Source organism: Cololabis saira, chromosome 10, assembly GCF_033807715.1.
Source record: "Cololabis saira isolate AMF1-May2022 chromosome 10, fColSai1.1, whole genome shotgun sequence".
Taxonomy (NCBI): domain Eukaryota; kingdom Metazoa; phylum Chordata; class Actinopteri; order Beloniformes; family Belonidae; genus Cololabis; species Cololabis saira.
Genome location: NC_084596.1, coordinates 8,826,186 through 8,840,230, shown reverse-complemented (window position 1 = coordinate 8,840,230; position 14,045 = coordinate 8,826,186). Strand labels below are relative to the sequence as shown.

Sequence of the window (14,045 nt, the reverse complement as noted above, 5' to 3'; positions counted from 1 at the left end):
CTCCACAATGGTAGCAACAGTTCAGAGGTAGGTGATATAATTCCCATGGCGAGTTTCCATTAGAAATGCACCGATCAGGATTTTGAGGGCTGATCACAGATAACCGATCTCCAAAATTAGTATCTGCCCATCACCGATCACAGCGTGAAATCCATAAGTTCCTCAATATTGTTGTCTCATGTGACATTGTATTATTAGGTAGAAAAATTAGGAGATGAGAAATGATCATGAATTGTCTGTTTTATTTCAGGCTGAGGTAGGGCTGGGCGATTTTGGACAAAAATAAAATCCCGATTTTTTTTTTTTTCTCTGAAAACCCGATTTTCGATTTCGATTTTTTTTGGTAAAACTACAAAAGACAATGGAATAAATTGTTTCAAATATTTTATCTTTATTTTTAAAGAAAAATAGCAAACAAATTTCCCTATTGGGAATGAAGTGCAATATACTGTAAATCCTCCTTGAGTTTAGTAAAGTGACAACATTTACAATTTTCTTGACCAAACAAAGATGACTAGACGAGCTCTGTCTGTAATGCAGCCAGCTGCAAAAAAGGAAAATTTTCCGATTTTCCTTTTTTTAACATCGATTGTGATTAATAAATCCGATTTAGATTTAAAATCGATTAATCGCACAGCCCTAGGCTGAGTCAATGAGCAATATTTCACCCTCTAGAGACTCTTAGAGACGACGTAACTGTAGCTTACTAGCTTAAGCTTCCTGTGGTAATAATTACGTACAACATGTTAGAGGTGGGTGCAATTCATCGATGTGTCGATTCATCGCGATGCGTCACGTGACGATTTGGAATCGATTAATTAAAAAAAAAAAATATATATATATATATATATATATATTTTTTTTTTTTTAAGTTATCCTATCCAGATTCCAGACTGAATAAGCTGCTGAATCATTTCATTTTCAAGAATGCACATTTCTTATTGTTCACTTGAAATATGGCAGATATGTTTACACTAGTACATATCTTGTTTACTTGAATTAATGAACTCATTAAATCCAGGGCTTGACCGTTTTCAGTGTTTTCCGCCATTAGAGGGCGCTCTCATGCAAGTGCAGCTTTCCCTGGTCAAAGTTAAGTCAAAGAGCAAATGTTTACATAGTCATAAAATAAATTATTTTGTGTCTTTGAAAAATACATGTCAAATGTTCAAAAAACCTTGTTATTTACTTACGAGTGTTGTTAGAGGAACTGAGTTAATTGATTGGCTATTTATTTACAAATGTATCCACAGATGAAGACAAAATCAATGTTATATGGAAAAAAGCATTAAAAATTAAAAAATTAAAAGCAAAAAAAAATAAAAACAATAATCGAAGAATCGTGGCACCAATAATCGAATCGAATCGTGAGGTACTCTTGTTTGCACACCCCTACAACATGTGCACCAACACAGACAACAGCAGACATGTCACTCTCTAAAAGTTGATACAAGTTTTAAACTATAAACCTTAGTTTTCCTGAGGAAAGAAGAATTCAATCTTAAAATAAAAATGAATTATTAAGCTTTGTGAAAGCTTTAGCGATAGCATCCGCTGCGTGTGAGGAAACTTCACACTAGAACTCCAAATGTCACTCCTGAAGCGACTGACACGACTGTCCTGCATCAGGCTTTGTGTGTGATATAGTCTGGTATAACTCCTTTCATCAATGAAATAATTACAACTCTGCAGCGCGAACTGCGGATCCAAGCAGCTAACGACGCGTTTAAACTAGAGATGCACCGATCGATCGACCCCTGATCGGGATCGGGCCGATAATGGCCCTATCGGTTTTGATCGGAGATCGGAAAATAATAGTTCAGAGCGGCCGATCTGATGACGTTTACAACAACAAACCCCCGCCCGCGCGGGTGTTCCTACATCTCAGACCGAGCGGTCCTGGAGGCGTCGGCCTCGCCGGTGCGGGAGTTTTACAATGTCCGAAAAGGACAACAAATTTGCAGTTTGCAAAGTGTGTCCAAAGGAGATACCACGAGGAGGAATGTTACAAAAGAATTTCAACACAACGAAGCTGATAAGACATTTGAAAGTTCTTCACACGGAGCATATTGAGTTTACAAAGTTGGCTGCAGCAGAAAAAAGGGAGAGGAAAAAAGGAGCGCGCAATAACGGCACTAACTCAACTATAACACCTGTAACAGAGACTTATAAACGACAGGAAGAAAAATAAAGAATTACATTGTAAGGTAATGAATTCATATGCTTTGCTCATCAGCCGCTTTAAGTTGTAGCAGACATCGGGTTTAAACACGTTTGCAGCTTGGATCCCGGTGCGCGCTGGTGCGTCGTAAATATTTCACTGATGAAATCCTGTCAGAGTTTTACCAAAGTCCAAACCCTCATGCAGGACGACAGTCGTGTCAGTCACTTCACCAGTGACATTAGGAGTTCTAGTGTGAAGAGTTTTGTTTCACTCACAAGAGTTTCCTCACACGTGGCTGATCCTATCGCTAAAGCTTTCACAAAGCTTAATAATTCATAATTCATTTTTATTTTAAGATTTCATTCCTCTTTCCACAGGAAAACTAAGGTTTATAGTTTGTAACTTGTATCAACTTTTAGAGAGTGACATGTCTGCTGTTTCTGTGTTGGTCACATGTACATAATCAGGGCTCCAGACTGCGACCAAATGCTCGCATTTTGCGACCAAAATTTGAGTATGTGCGACTGAATTTCATGTCCACTCGCACACGTGCGACCAGTAAATTTGCCAGCGTTACACCAACGCCGTAGGCTCTGCGTTGGTGTAACGCGGAACCATAAATCAGCCGTTAGACTATCCAATTAAATCATGTTGGACATTAAACTGACGCTGTTGTAAACCAATAAAGCTGCCAGAGCCTTGGTACCAGCCAATCAGAAACGGAGGAGGGCGGGTTCGCCCCCGTCCCTCAGGGAAGACGACTTGTCAGAGACTGGGGGACCAGTAGTCACGTCATTTAATTCACATATGTGCGTGGTGTGAAACTATCAAACAATGAACACGGCGTCAAAGAGTAGCGGTAGCGTTAACAAAGCGCTGGTTTTTAAAACTCGAACTAAATTAAGTTTTCTTTTGAAAAAATGCTGAAAAAAGGGTCGCTAAGAGCCGGGGACACTGCGCTTCTTTCCCCCGCCAGCCCCCGCTGCCCTCGTGAAGAAAACAAACATGTGGAAGCGGCCGCCTGAGAAACCAGCGCAGAAAATACAGAACCAAAGTTTACTCCGTACAGACAGGCAGCGGGCTGAGCAGCACTGTTAATGCTGGAAATTACTGTTTGAGCCTGTGTTTATTATGCGTTAACGTCCGCTCACACAGACAACCAGCTGCGTTAAGAAACAGACCCCGCTCTCGCGCTCCACGTGAGGAGAGCGCGTCGTACTGTAATACAAAATTATGATTATTACACCTACTACAGACGTCGCCGTTAAAGGCTACATGATATTTTTTCACATGTATCTTTTCGTGTCCAGTCAACTGTGTGCGGGCAAAACTTGCAGATCATTGAATCGCCAGGCACGTTACACACAGAAAAGGACACACTCATACACACATACACACTCATACACACTCATACACACCCCCACCCGTGCAAAACCAGTGTTCAGTGTTTAGGATATTTCAGCTTAAATTTCAAAATGTTATATAAGTTCAATGAAGTTCATAGCTTGTTTGTTTTTTTCTGTTATTGGACACACAGTTTGTCATGAAATACCTGAAAAATCCCTGATGCTTCATGGCAAGCTGTGTGTCTGGTGACAGAATAAATTAGACAAGCTAAAATTATTTGTTTACTGCATGAGCTGTTGATATTTCCTTCTTTTTTGCACTTTAAATGGATATTGAAAGACCCATTTGAGTTATTTATTTTTTAGTTATTTCACAATAATTATTGTGAAATTATTATTTCACTAGTTATTTTACAGTCGCATAATTCAGGCAACAGCTCAAAAAACATTTTTAATAACACTAACCCACATTAATATCGGATCGGATCTAATCAAATGGTGATAAAAAACAGAAAACAGAAGGGCTAATACAGCATTTAACTTTTTTACTTGAAACCTTTGGGAAACGACCGCACGGCAGAAAAGGGGCCATTCTTAAAGTGTGGTGCAGCGCATAGATGGAGGGGGAATATGAACTGGCCTGAAAACATTTTTTCAGTCAAAAATATTTTTTTTGCTTTAATCCCTGAGTTCATTAATCTATTATGAAATACGTATTACTAATACACTGAAATGTAGTAGAAATGTAAAAATTTGGTTAGCGTGTCGATAAACGATGTGCGCTCCTAAAATTTCTGATTGTGCCCCTAAAAATTTTCAGTTAGGGGCTACTGTGCTCCTAGTGAAAAAAGTTAGTCTGGAGCCCTGATAATTATTACCACAGGAAAGCTGAAGCTACTAAACTACACTTACTCTTTATAAGCCGAGTTTACACCTAATCTCCTAATTTTTATTCCTAATAATACAATGTCAGTGTCGTGTACATGAGACAACAATTTTGACGAATTTATGGATTTCACCCTGTGATCGGTGATCGGCAAAATCGGGATCGGCCGATACTGGTTTTTGTGATCGGCCCTCAAAATCCTGATCGGTGCATCTCTAGTTTAAACCCAATGTCTTCTACAACAGAAAGTGGCTGATGGTCAAGGCTTCTGAATCCATTACCTTACGATGTAGTACTTTATTTTTCTTGCTGTCGTTTATAGTTCTCTATTACAGCTGAGTTAGCGGCGTTGCTCCTTTTCTTTCTCTGCCTTAGCGGCAGCCGACTTTGACAACTCAATATCCTCCTTCGTGTGAAAAACTTTCAAATGTCTTATCAGCTTCGTTGTGTTGAAATTCTTTAATAACATTCCTCCTCGGGGTATTTCCTTTGGACACACCTTGCAAACTGCAAATTAGTTATATTACTATCCTAACTCCCATACCGGCGAGGCCGTTTTTAGTGTTGATACTTCTAGAGACGCCACGCCCCCTCAGGACACCTGGGTCTGAGATGTGGGAACGCAGCGCTGGCGGCGGTTTGTTGTTGTAAACGTCATCTGATCGGCCCACTTTTAACTATTTTCCGATGAAAACCGATAGAGGCGTTATCGGGCCGATATCGATCGGTTGCCGATCGATCGGTGCATCTCTATTTTCCATGGCAACAGCTGACTTTTTAAGCCGCCCAGCCAGAAAGTGAGCCGACGGTCCAGGGACCATTAAAAAGTACCAATGAATCTGTACTCTCAGAGGCGTGTAGACGAGCTTCGTGTTCAGTTTTTCCCGTTTTTCCCTCCAGTGCCTGAACGCCTCCAGCATCCTCTCCTCCCATGGGATGTCTCAGGAAGTGGGCGTCACCCTGGGAGACTTCAGGTACCTCTGCCCCGCCCTCCTCAACCAGATCGACGGCGGCGCCTGCATCCTGCACCGACGCGTCGCCGAACTCGAGGCCGGTAGGTCAAATTCACACGTTCACCAGAGAGCAAGAGCTCAAGGAAAAATAATAAAACCACTAAAGTCACTGGACCGAGACCGGGGATCCATTCAAATGTCAAGAATCGATTCGATTCCGATTCTTAAGATTCAGAATCGATTATCACGCTTTGATTCAATCCGATTCCGATATTGATTTGGGTTGGTGTTATTAAAACTGTTTTTTGAGCTGTTGCATGAATTATATGACTGTCTAGTTCTGCAACATATTAACACTAGTATTATATTGAGATTCAGCAGCAAGTATTGCAGCTAATGATGCTGTAAGGACCAATCAGCTCCCAGAATGCTGATAGAACTGCTTTCAGAAACATCTGAGGGGCAGAATTACCAAACAGATCCAGGGAGGAAACAGAGACGGATGAAATCGGTTAAATTTTTTTCCCATTTATGAGAATTTGGTTTTTAGCATTTGATGCCAATTTAACCCCGATACAGTATATAAAGTAATGAAATATAGACAATTTATGCAATTATAACTGAAAACTTTAATGTTTTCATACCTTTAAACATATTTAAAGACAAAAACATGTCACCAGTTATTCTGGTGTCCAACAAAATATTCATTTTTTGGGCAAAAACAAAAAAATACCAAAAGTTGTAATGTAATGATAAAAAAAAATTAAAAATATCGATCTTGAGACATATGAATCGATTTTTAGGAATTAATATGAGAATCGATTTAGAATAGGACAATCTTTTCAACACAGGCCTACACTGGACTACGTCCCAGGTTGGCTGTTTCGTATCCAGGGACCGGAAACTCCAGACTTGGGTTTCAGGGATGAAGCCGGGTTCAGTTCTTTTGTTTGTTTTATTTTTTTTTTTTCTTTTTTTACCCCTCTTTTTATTAAGATTTCACAAAGGTCCATACATTCACAGAAATATCACTATTTCTCTCATCTCACCCTCTGTTCCACAATTGTTGCATAACCAAATGCGTCCGTAAGCGATACAAAGGCCATCAAAGACCCCCAAAAAAAGTAAATAAATGAAACGGAATACCAAATTAAACCTTGCTGTCACTCAATTCTCTTTACACAAGAGTAGAATATAAGAGAGAATAGATAAACAAACAGTGGGCAATACAGTAACTGAATGATTATACAAACACATGGTATTTTATCCATCTTTCCCTCTTTCTCAGACATCAGTCTGAGTCAATCTTTTTTTTTTTTTTTTTACATATCTTTAATTAAACCTTTTCTTTTTAAATGAACAATTAAAATTTTGTAGCATCTTTGAAATATATTACCATTTAGATAAAGTCTGCTGTCAATGGTGACACGAATTCAAGCACGTGTTTCCAGAAATTCTTAAATTTGTCCAATTCTGATTTAAGCAAGAAAGTCAACTTTTCCATCATGTAAATGCATCGGGTTCAGTTTTAATGAGATTTTAGTTGCAGAACAGTAGAAAAAGGGTTGAGAGTACTCTATAAAACTGGTCTCATTTATGTCCAAAACCAGGTCCAGGTCTTTGGTGACGTTTGAGGAATTGTGATGTGAACTTTGATGAAAGCGTTGCAGTTTAATGGTTTTTATCTCCGTCTTTAGAGGCTAAGCATCACAAGCACGATAACGATCACCATGGAGACCACAGCCACGGTGACCACAGTCACACCAAGAACATGTCAATAGGTAAGACGAGTCCAGCAGGACATTAATGAGCTCCTCACTGTGGGAAAGTTAACATGTAGGTCTGATTTTCTGACTCTCCGTCTGCGGTTCTCTGCGTCCCGCTAACTCTGCACTTCCTGCCTCTGTTGCAGATTCAGCCAAACGGAACCAGAGTGACCACAGCGGAGAAAACAGCAGGAACATCGCGATCGGTAAGACGGTCCGGAAGGTTCTGGGTGACTGAGCACCTCGCTGTTGGAGAGTTACACATGTTTGTGTGTTTTAACCTGATTTATCCTCCGTTAATGTGTCTGCTCCGTCCCTCCGTCTGCGTCCCTCCGTCTGCGTCTCTCCGTCTGCATCTCTCCGTCTGAGTTTCTGCGTCTGCATCCCTCCGTCTGTGTCTTTCCGTCTGCATCCCTCTATCTGTGTCTCTCCATATCCGTATGTCTGCAACTCTCTATCTGCAACGCTTTGTCTGCATTTCTCCGTCTGCAATTCCGTCTCCACGTCTGCAACTCTCCACGTCTGCAACTCTCCGTCTGCTTCCCTCTGTCTGCTTCCCTCCGTCTGCAACTCTCAGTCTGCAACTCTGCGTCTCTCCGTCTGCATCTCTCTGTTTCTCTGTCTGCGTCCGTCCGTCTGTCAGTCTGCATCCCTCCGTCTGCGTCTCTCCATCTCTGCGTCCCTCTGTCTGCATCTCTCCATCTGCATCTCCATCTGCGTCTCTCCGTCTGCATCTCTGCGTCCCTCTGTCTGTGTCTCTCCATCTGCTGTTCTGCATCCGTCTGTCTGTCTGTCTGTCTGTCAGTCAGCATCTCTCCATCTGTGTCTCTATCTGTCTGTGTCTCTCCGTCTGCGTCTCTCCGTCTGCGTCTCTCCGTCTGCGTCTTGCTAACAGACTCAGCCAGATGAGGAGTCGCACAAAAGTGAACTGGGACAAAAACGTTTCTGCAGCTTTTACAAACATTTCTAGGTTGTTTATCGTAAAACTTCATTTTTCTGCTTCTACCTCCAAACACGACTAACCAACCCGGTGCTAACATAGCTAGTTAGTTTGCTCTCGCAGCCGCCGCTCACCCGTCTGCTCGGTTGTTCCAGCGTGGGTCGGCGGCTTCCTGTCCATCACCATCATCAGCCTGCTGTCGCTGGCGGGCGTCGTCCTCATCCCCCTCATGAACCGGGTCTTCTTCAAGTTCCTGCTCAGCTTCCTGGTGGCGCTGGCGGTGGGAACCCTGAGCGGCGACGCCTTCCTGCACCTCATCCCCCACGTGAGTCTGGGCCGGGGCCGCTGCAGCCCGCTGTAGGGCTGGGCCATATATCGAGATTTTAATATATATCGATATATTTTCAAACGCGATATGGTACGAGACAATATCGTTTATATTGATTATTAATTATTTATTTTTATTTTTTTTATGATTTTGATATAGCTTATTTTGTGACAAATTGACTTGAATGTTTTATTTGAGATTTGCACAAATGTTTTGTTATTTGCACAACTGTCAACCTCAGTGGAAAAGTCTGCCTGTTACTGTCTACATTGTATTCATTGTACAGTCTATTTTAATTTAATTGTTATGCAGGAAAGGGATATTTGTTTTATTTTATTCAAGAAGCATTTTTATTCTATATATGCAGGCAGTTTATTTTTATTTCATTTGTTTTATACATTTTGAAATTGTGCAGATCTCTGTTAATAAAGGAACCTGTGTGACATTTGGCACGAGGCTTTGTATTAAAACTGACTGTTTTTTTAAGGGTTTGCCTCAGAAAAAAATGAAGCTAACAGAGATGCTATGCTATAATGCTTTGGGGGAAACCCCAATTACGGCACAGAAAAAATATCGAGATATATCGAGTATCGCCATTTAGCTAGAAAATATCGAGATATGACTTTTGGTCCATATCGCCCATCTCTACCCCGCGGGGTCGCGACCCCCCCGTGTCGGGCAGCACCTTAACGCTGGTCTTGTGCTCCAGTCCCAGGGAGGACACCACCACCACCACACCCACGAGGACCTGGACCTGGAGGGACACGGTCTCCACGAGGAGGAAGGGGAGAACCTGGACGCCGTGTGGAAGGGCCTGACGGCGCTGTCCGGCGTCTACTTCATGTTCCTCATCGAACACTTCCTGACGCTGGGGAAGATGTACAAGGACAAGAAGCAGAAGGTCAGAGCCGAGTCCTGCCGGGCCGGGGTCGTGGTCTGCAGTAGGGCTGGGTATCAATTCAAATGTCAAGAATCGATTAGATTCCGATTCTTAATATTCAGAATCGATTATCATGATCCGATTCGATATTGATTTGGCTTAGTGTTATTTAAAATGTTTTTTGAACTGTTGCCTGAATTATATGACTGTAAAATAACTAGTGAAATAATAATTTCACAATAATTATTGTGAAATAACTAAGAAATAAATAACTCAAACAGGCCTTTCAATATCCATTTAAAGTGCAAAAAAGAAAGAAATTGCAACAGTTCATGCAGTAAACAAATCATTTTAGCTTATCTAATGTATTCTGTCACCACGCACACATATTGCCATGAAGCACCTGGCATTTTTCAGAAGTGTCATGACAAACTGTGTGTCCGACTACTGGGATTAAAGTTCACCTGGAGAAAATGATGAAGAAAAAAAAAATCAAAATCAACCTTTAGACATAAGAATCGATTTTTAGGAATTAATATGAGAATCGATTTAGAATCGGAAAATCGATTTTTTTCAACACAGGCCTAGTCCGCAGGTCCTCGTGGTCTGCAGGTCTGAAACGATTCCTCGAATAATTCGAGTAATTCGATTACAAAAAAATGATCGAGGAATTTTCTCTGCCTCGAGGAATCGTTTAATTTTGCAGCTCAAAGCTGGTATTTCGCCCGGACTACGTTTAATGCGGCACGCCGCGCACGTAAAGGAAGAAGAAAGAGGCGGCGGATTTGTTTGGTTGCAATCTGCAGTCTGCAATGGCCCAGACGGGAGACACATGTAGCTCAGTGCTTAACTTTCATTTTCAATCCACGCTATATTCTTGTGGTCCGTTCTCCTGTATGTTCCCCCTCTAACCCGGTACATACATAGGCTCCTCTAAACATCTGTTCCCGCTACAGTTTTAACTAAAAGGCAGAAAATGTCAGAAAAATAAAAACGTTATAAAGCTAACTGGGTAGCAATTTTATCTCTGTAGTCATTCATGGATAAAACAAGCACTGGTGCCTAATGTCTTCAATACAGCAGGACTCATAATTTTATTTTTGAACACTGCCAAAACTCAAAATCTTATACTTTAACTTAAAACTTAACTAGAACTTAAAATGTGCTTGACACAAATGAAAGTTCAATTGAAACACGTGAGAAAAACACCTAACCTTTTAAGTGATGTGTGTTATCAGGTGTAATGGCATTTTTAGGTTAGAAATAAGAACATTTCTTGGTAAGATCCTTAGTTCAGGGTTTTTAAATGCACATCCATGAACCTACTGTATTATATAATTTAGTCTTAGTGATGTCAATTAACATCTAACATCTTATGTATATTTATAATTGCTCTTTAACTAAACAAAAATATGTTTTTATCCAATTAATCGATGGAATTTTCAGTAGAATACTCGATTACTAAAATATTCGATTAGCTGCAGCCCTAGTTAACAGTCTTCATCCTCTCCTCTCAGAAAAAACAGGACCAGAACGACAGAGCGGAGTCGGAGAAGCAGCCGGCTCTGGAAGAGAACGACCTGAAGCCGAGTGAAGGTGAGGAACCCAACAAGTCAGGGGCGGGGCTTAAACCTGAGGCTGTGGGGGCGGGGCTTAAACCTGGGGCTGTGGGGGGCGGGGCTTAAACCTGGGGCTGTGGGGGGCGGGGCTTAAACCTGGGGCTGTGGGGGGCGGGGCTTAAACCTGAGGCTGTGGGGGGGGGGCTTAAACCTGGGGCTGTGGGGGCGGGGCTTAAACCTGAGGCTGTGGGGGCGGGGCTTAAACCTTAGGTTGTGGGGGCGGGGCTTAAACCTTAGGTTGTGGGGGCGGGGCTTAAACCTTATGTTGTGGGGGCGGGGCTTAAACCCGGGGCTGTGGGGGCCGGGCTTAAACCTGCGGGTTTTCAGAGTAAATTTCCTTTCGCCAACGAAAATTGTGACTAAATATTGTCGTCAATTAACCTTTATCACCTGAGGAAAACGAGACGCAACAAAATGCTGGTCATGATGTGACTATAACGATAATTAAATATATAATGCAATATCGTAGAGGAATAAAAACCAGACTAAAATGTAGATTACAAAATAAAAACTCTGCTACAATGTGTCTTCATTTTCGTTGACCAAAACGAGACGAAATGTTCTACCAAAGATCCTTAATGTCCATGTTTTCAGTAGTTTCTCTGGTTTAATGTCCATGTTTTCAGTAGTTTCTCTGGTTTAATGTCCATGTTTTCAGTAGTTTCTCTGGTTTAATGTCCATGTTTTCAGTAGTTTCTCTGGTTTAATGTCCATGTTTTCAGTAGTTTCTCTGGTTTAATGTCCATGTTTTCAGTAGTTTCTCTGGTTTAATGTCCATGTTTCCAGTAGTTTCTCTGGTTTAATGTCCATGTTTTCAGTAGTTTCTCTGGTTTAGTTCTGCTGGGTGACGTTAGTCCTCAATCCAGTGTTTCCCCTAGAATTTTTTTCAGGCCCGGTGGTACCACCGAAAAAATCCTAAACAGACGAGGCACGTGGGACGGCATATTGTACATGTAGCAATATAAAAAAGTTTTACATTAAAAATCATTGTAGCCCTATATTGCTGAATGATATCACTTCAATGAAATAATTAGATTTAATCTAACCTTTAACCAAAGTGTCATGGGCCTGAAAGGTCTGACCCCATATGAGCATTGAGCATCTTTTCTATATATTTCAGAGGGATCTCTATGAAAACCCTCTGGGATGGTCCTCTTTTAACGGCTGCTCGTGCTGACGGCATATGCCACAAAACATCCCTATTCACAATTGAGATTATATCAGTTATAATAATTTAAACATTGTAGATTTGTTTTACCCGTTTTGTTATAGCAGAGTTACATGCATTTGACTGGGTGAAAAATGAACCTTTAGTGGTTCTACTGGAAAGACAATCTATTGTCTGTTATTTTCATCATTATACAAAAAAAAGAAGCTCAATCAGAACAAAAATGTAAGCTAAACAACAAATTGGAAATGTACCATTGGCTCATACATGGCTGGCACTAGGACCCCGCGGACGCATGGCGCGGCTGTGTTTTCCTTCATGGTTCCCTGCAGCGTCTCATGCAAACACAAACACACGGACCTGCAGAAACATTTCTTTATATCATGTTGTCTGTCGCCCGCGATATTTTTTTTTTTTTTGACTAGCTACAAACTCTATACATCCCATAATATATAATAATATGCCGCGCTTTCAGCAGCGTTACTAGGCAAAGAAGCAGGTTGACTCCCGTTGCAGAACAGCTGCAGAGGCTCCTTAACGTAAATGATCATTGATTTTTTTTTTTTAGGCCTGGCGGGGGTCTCGTTGGCCTGGCGGCCCCGCCAGGCCTATATAATGGTAGGGGAAACACTGCAGTCGCTGCAGCGGGGAATCAGATCCAGAAGATGCAGCTGCAGAGTTAGAGGCTGATGCTGTTAACGCAGACCTCTAGGTTCACGTCAATTAAAAACAAATTACATAGAGAAACGCAGGGATCTGCTCTGGGGGGGGGGGAGAAGAAGAACCATCTTTGGATGCACATTCCTAGACGTGGAAAAATACAAAGATGGGGAGAAATGCGCAAAAATAAATTTGTTGTAAACTCAAATTAGAGTCTTCTGTATCTGGAATCAATGTGTCCTTGAGTCTATAAGGTAACAATAATAGAATAATAAGATAACCTTGTTTGAATTGTAAATGGGTTTGGCTAATAAATACAAAACTAGACAAAAACTAGATAAAATGGTCCTGGACAATTCTGACTAAAATAAGACTAAAATGCTCAGACTTTTCGTCGACTGAAACTTGACACGACTAAAAGGAGAATGAACGTGACTAAAACTAATACAAACTAAAATGGTAGCTTGACCCAAAGACTAGACTAAAACTAAAATTGAAACAGGCTGACAACAACAACACTACTTGAGACGCTTCAGGGCGGGGCTTAAGTGGATTTGGGTCTGAAACTTGTTCATCTTCCGCCTGCAGATGTGGAAACGAACGGCGGCAGCACATTTGCCGACCACTCTCACGGCGGCGGCGTGGCGGAGGAGGAGCAGGTGATGCTGGCGCCGCAGGTGTCGGTGGTGTCGCCGCAGGGCTACCGGCGGGCGTCGGGCTCCGGCGCCGCCTACACCGCCGAGGACTGCGAGAACAAGTGCCACTCCCACTTCCATGACACGGTGGGCCAGGCGGACAGCATGCACCACCACCACCACGACTACCACCACATCCTGCACCACCACCACTCCCAGAACCACCACCCCCACAGCCACGCCCACTCCTACTCCGAGCAGCACTTCCGGCAGGCCGGCGTGGCCACGCTGGCCTGGATGGTCATCATGGGGGACGGCCTGCACAACTTCAGCGACGGCCTGGCCATCGGTAGGGGCGTGTCCTCTCCGCGCTGATGCGTCTCCTGGCGCCGCCGGCTGCTGACGGTTTGTGTCTTTTGCAGGCGCCGCCTTCACCGAAGGGCTGTCCAGCGGCCTCAGCACCTCCGTGGCCGTCTTCTGCCACGAGCTGCCGCACGAGCTGGGTGAGTATCTGGTTATTATCTGACTGCTGACACGATTTCTGGTTCTACAACCGTAGCCTCCGTACGGCTCGTCCCGGTTTCAGATCTCACAGCACTCGGTTTAGACGACACGTGAGGATATTTGATAGAAATAATGTAAAATAATAATAATAATTAAAGCTGCAAGCAGCGATGAACGGGCCCTCGCACTCACGGCC

General features: G+C 42.4%; 1 protein-coding gene across 1 annotated transcript in view; it reads left to right on the top strand.

Annotated features, from left to right (window-relative positions):
• Positions 1-14,045, top strand: part of slc39a6 (solute carrier family 39 member 6) — a 33,632-nt gene that overhangs the window by 9,303 nt on the left and 10,284 nt on the right. Inside the window, exons 4-12 of the mRNA XM_061731655.1 lie at positions 21-27; positions 5,297-5,446; positions 7,049-7,130; positions 7,262-7,321; positions 8,211-8,380; positions 9,093-9,284; positions 10,781-10,859; positions 13,299-13,694; positions 13,768-13,848. Of these exons, the coding sequence (XP_061587639.1) occupies positions 21-27; positions 5,297-5,446; positions 7,049-7,130; positions 7,262-7,321; positions 8,211-8,380; positions 9,093-9,284; positions 10,781-10,859; positions 13,299-13,694; positions 13,768-13,848 (1,217 nt within the window). The remainder of the gene's footprint in view (positions 1-20; positions 28-5,296; positions 5,447-7,048; positions 7,131-7,261; positions 7,322-8,210; positions 8,381-9,092; positions 9,285-10,780; positions 10,860-13,298; positions 13,695-13,767; positions 13,849-14,045) is intronic.